General features: G+C 39.7%; 1 protein-coding gene across 1 annotated transcript in view; it reads right to left on the bottom strand.

Annotated features, from left to right (window-relative positions):
• suclg2 (succinate-CoA ligase GDP-forming subunit beta) overlaps positions 1-3,176 on the bottom strand; it is a 118,116-nt gene extending 114,940 nt beyond the window's left edge. The window contains exon 1 of the mRNA XM_046028941.1: positions 3,052-3,176. Within this exon, the coding sequence (XP_045884897.1) occupies positions 3,052-3,135 (84 nt within the window). The 5' untranslated portion in view covers positions 3,136-3,176. The remainder of the gene's footprint in view (positions 1-3,051) is intronic.
• Positions 3,177-4,651: the final 1,475 nt, after the last annotated feature.

Consider the following 4,651-nt stretch of genomic DNA (forward strand, 5'->3'; position numbering starts at 1 on the left):
ATTGTAGCCTCTTTTTCCTATTTGTAGTGGAGATGAGTGGTACCCGGTGGGGTCTTCTGCTGTTGTAGCCCATCTGCCTCAAGGTTGTGGGTGTTGTGGCTTCACAAATGCTTTGCTGCATACCTCGGTTGTAACGAGTGGTTATTTCAGTGAAAGTTGCTCTTCTATCAGCTTGAATCAGTCGGCCCATTCTCCTCTGACCTCTAGCATCAACAAGGCATTTTCGCCCACAGGACTGCCGCATACTGGATGTTTTTCCCTTTTCACACCATTCTGTGTAAACCCTAGAAATGGTTGTGCGTGAAAATCCCAGTAACTGAGCAGATTGTGAAATACTCAGACCGGCCCGTCTGGCACCAACAACCATGCCACGCTCAAAATTGCTTAAATCACCTTTCTTTCCCATTCTGACATTCAGTTTGGAGTTCAGGAGATTGTCTTGACCAGGACCACACCCCTAAATGCATTGAAGCAACTGCCATGTGATTGGTTGATTAGATAATTGCATTAATGAGAAATTGAACAGGTGTTCCTAATAATCCTTTAGGTGAGTGTATATGCCACTGACTGAAACAATATATGCTTTTACACTGGTAGACTTCCAAATTGTTGCTTGTTTCATGGCGTATGTATGTATAAGATGCATTAACACATCAGTACAGAGGAGGTAAGCAAAGCAAAGTTGAGAAGCACATCTTAGACAACCGGGAGAATAATTCAACAATAATAATATGATGATATCAATATTGGGGCAGATACCAAATTATGTTTGATGTCAAAGAAATTTGATATTGTATGAACTTTACATGACCCCTAACATACATAATCCTTGTAATTCCTATTTAAACATATTGATTTTAATCTTATCTGTTAACTGGCACATGCCTGAATACATATACCTTTCAGCAACCTAACTGGTAATTCCTATAATAAAATATTATAGCTGTCTCTTCTTTGCACTGCCAAGAGGCAGTATTTAAAGTCCTGTTCTCCTCTGAAAGTTTTTTGTTTAGCTTCAGTTTAAATCTCTCTTATTTAACCACACGTATCTGCACCATGTCTTCTGCCATTTAAAAAAAAAAAGCAACAGCATGTGTGATGTGTGTCAACACTGGAAAAAGCAGAGGTAATGTTACATGTTACAGTGATTGTCTTGATACTTGTTCTAAGAAATGGGTCTAGTTTCTCTGTTGTTGGTGGCAACTGTTAGCATTTTCTCGCTGCATGCTTTTTTTGGATGCTAATGCTAAACTAAGTTTGTGGAACATGTGGAAACATAAGTTTGATATAGTTAACAATACACATCACCAATCTGTTTTTATTGTCTGTAGTAGTATCCTTGCCCTGTTAGGGACTGCCTCAACCACTTTGATGCTTTAGATAGCCGAAGTATAATAATATCTCCGCCATAGTGTTACTTTGTAAATCTCTTTGGGTTTTTGTAACCGCAGTTTGAACATGAAAATGAGCAACTGGAGGAGAACACATGTGGTTCTGGGATGTTCCTTATTTTCTGATTTTTAAAAAAAGAATTATTAAAATGATTATTACTAGGAATATTCCATACTGAGCTGGAGAATCAGGAAATGTTTTAATTTATTGGTGTTCATAATTTACTAGCACAAAACATTTTAAATCCAGGATTTAATGCAAACTCCTGTGATCCAGGCACGCCAGCTATCAAAAACACCCTATTGCACTCAATATAAAACCTATTTCAAGTGACAATACAAAAAGCCCCATCAGTACCAAAATCTATCAGGGCAACACGGCACTAAGCAGACATGAAAAAGTAAATATGAAGTGAGATTGCAAAAGTCCAACTGTACAACACAGTGCTTAACAGAATGTGCCTGTTTGACTTGACCAATGTTTACATTATCAACAGGTTCCTCTGCCCGTTCAGTCAGGACATCTGTACATGTGTAAGGCTACAAACCTTTTTATACAGACACAATTCCACTAAAGACCAGATCTCTGACGCTGGCTGAGAAGAAAGATATCAAACTGAGGCGCTGCTTGTGTCAGAACATGCTGATTAATTGATGCTGTTCTCCTGAATCTTTGAAATGTTTCACAGACTCACAACTCTCTTTTCTCCTCTGTAAGAGTGCATTTGTTTGTTAACCAATAGAAGCCAAAGGGGGGAGGGGGGTTACTTCGGAGTCCTTTTTGTGGCTTTGGCAGCATTTTGTCCCATTCCATATTTAGGCCTAATGCTTTGTTTGCAAAGCAGATGACGATGTAACTGTAATCATTTGCCACTGTGTACAGAATCAAACCTAATCAGATAAATTCTGTGAGCTGTTGTTGTTCACAGCTCAAAAACAGACAGTGGGGGATCAAAGTGCAGGAGTTAACCTTTTCACTGTGGTCTTATCTGAAATGGCGCTGCAGTCAGAAACTTTGAGCTCTTAACGTATATCCTGGTGGTAGTGTTCAGGTATGACTCCCTCAGATGGCTTTATAACTAAGCTGTGAACATGTATGTGATGTTAATAATTAACCAAGTGCTCACACAGCCCACTGTACACATTAAAACTAAACAAAGAAAACGCTGTGTAAAACTGAGAGTGAAACTGAAAAATAAAATATGTTAAAATTGCAAATTATATATATATATATATATATATATATATATATATATATATATACACACACACACACACACACACACACACACACACACACACACCTGAACAGGTTAATGTCAAGAGTGACTGATAAATGCTCTATTAGCATTTTTTTTGACAGACATTAGTAAAGACTTTAGTGTTGTTTCCTCAGAAAAGCTCATGTCGAGTAATTTTGAAGAAGAGAAGTCTTACAGCACTAAAGGTTACAAACGAAGAGAGTGCCGTTACATCAGCAGCGCATTGTGACACTGTTCAACTTTGATCTGTCAAACCTCTCTCTGCTCAGACATGCTAACCTGCTAGCCTCGTAGCCACACTAACAGCTCCCTGAGACGATGACAATGGACGTACGACAGCGGAGCCCACCAGTGCGTGGTGACACCCGCATTCTCGGTAATGTGAGCTGTAAAAGTACCTTCACTTTGTCCAGAAGTATGTGCTTTGAGGTTGCTGTCCTCAGTCCTCTTGCTGCAGCCTGGGATGCCATGGATGCCGCCATCTTGACACGGAAGACCACAGAGAGGTGACGTCGGGAGCATGTGCGAGTTAACACAGAGCCGTTCATAGGTCAACTGGCAGACGTGGGCGGTGCTTAAGGAAGAGGCACACACATCCATGCGCACAACACATGCACCAAGTTCGGTGTGCATGCACGTTCATATTACAGTTTTTTCTCGTTTGCTTAAACACATTTTTTTTTGTTTAAATTATGCCTCTTTTTCTCGAAACTCAACACAACACAAACAAACACAAATCCACAACTTCTCACCCAATTTCCCAAACATCCTATTTTCAGGTCAAAATGAAGGTCTCCACTCAAAACCATTCAATCTTGCTGAAAAAACAAACTTTGCCCTCTGACATATCACACAAGCCCTCAAAAACACACACACTACAACACAGTCTTACACACTGGTGAGATTAATACAAAACGATAATACAAAAGCTGGTTAGAAGTAATGTTGCTTGTGTTTTTTTTTGTTTGTGTGCAAGCTCCTAAATAAATTGCCCTTCATGATGGGAATAATAAAGTCTGTATCTATAGATGTCATTTAACGGCCATAAGTCAGTCTAAATGAACGTATATAAAACTGGAATTTTAATATTGTCTGTAAATTACATGCCAGCTGAGGTAAGCTGCTCACTGTTTCCAGCTGTCCAGCATCCAGTACAGACAGGAGGTTGGTTTTCTATATGTGAGAAAATAATTTGTGTTTGAATTTCTGTCATTAAAAAATATTTCATTTTCTTTTTTGTTCTAAAAAAAAAAAAAAGAGCAAGATAAACAGAGAAATCCTCCCCGCCTCCCTGGAATGATGCTAACTGGCCCGTCATTCACACCATGCTGCTCACCTTCTTCACTGGGACAGGGAGGCTACAGTTATGGGAGTCTGGGTGTTGTTGCTAACACTAGTCTGTAGCTATGTGGCTTTGTTGGCTAGCTTGCCACCCAAGTTTCAAGCATCATTATGCTGCTGCAAGTGGAAAGAGGCTCAGCTGCCTCTGTGGACGTAACGGCAGTGGCAAATAGACAGGAGAGGACATTGGCGAAGGAAGCTAACCCAGACCCAGCAAGAGCCTCACAGATCTTGGCAAGAGCTTCATGAAAAAATAGGCTGCAAGACGCCGAGTTGCATTCTTTCTGTTGGACTAGTAAGTAATATTGCTACGTCTTGTGTTGTCGCACTCGCTTGATGTTTGGCTCTGTTGTCAAAGCAAAGTTGTCGACTTGCTAGTTTTTGATCATAAGGGTCATCCACGCCATAGTTTTTGGCTTCTTCAGTTCTCTGACAGGCTTCTGAACTGAAGAAAGTCTCTGAGTATCTTCAACCTAGTCCAGTTGTTCTTGATTTTAACCTTCCTTGGATCGTAAGATAATCATAACAAATGCACGTGTACAGCTGTCCTTATTTATGACAGTGTTGAATTAAACACAAACAAACAAATCTTACATAAAGTTGCTTAAAAAGTTAGCCTACTTAATGTATAAAATCCTCAAAAAAAATCACATCTGA

This window comes from Micropterus dolomieu, linkage group LG18 (genome assembly GCF_021292245.1).
Source record: "Micropterus dolomieu isolate WLL.071019.BEF.003 ecotype Adirondacks linkage group LG18, ASM2129224v1, whole genome shotgun sequence".
Classification (NCBI taxonomy): Eukaryota; Metazoa; Chordata; class Actinopteri; order Centrarchiformes; family Centrarchidae; genus Micropterus; species Micropterus dolomieu.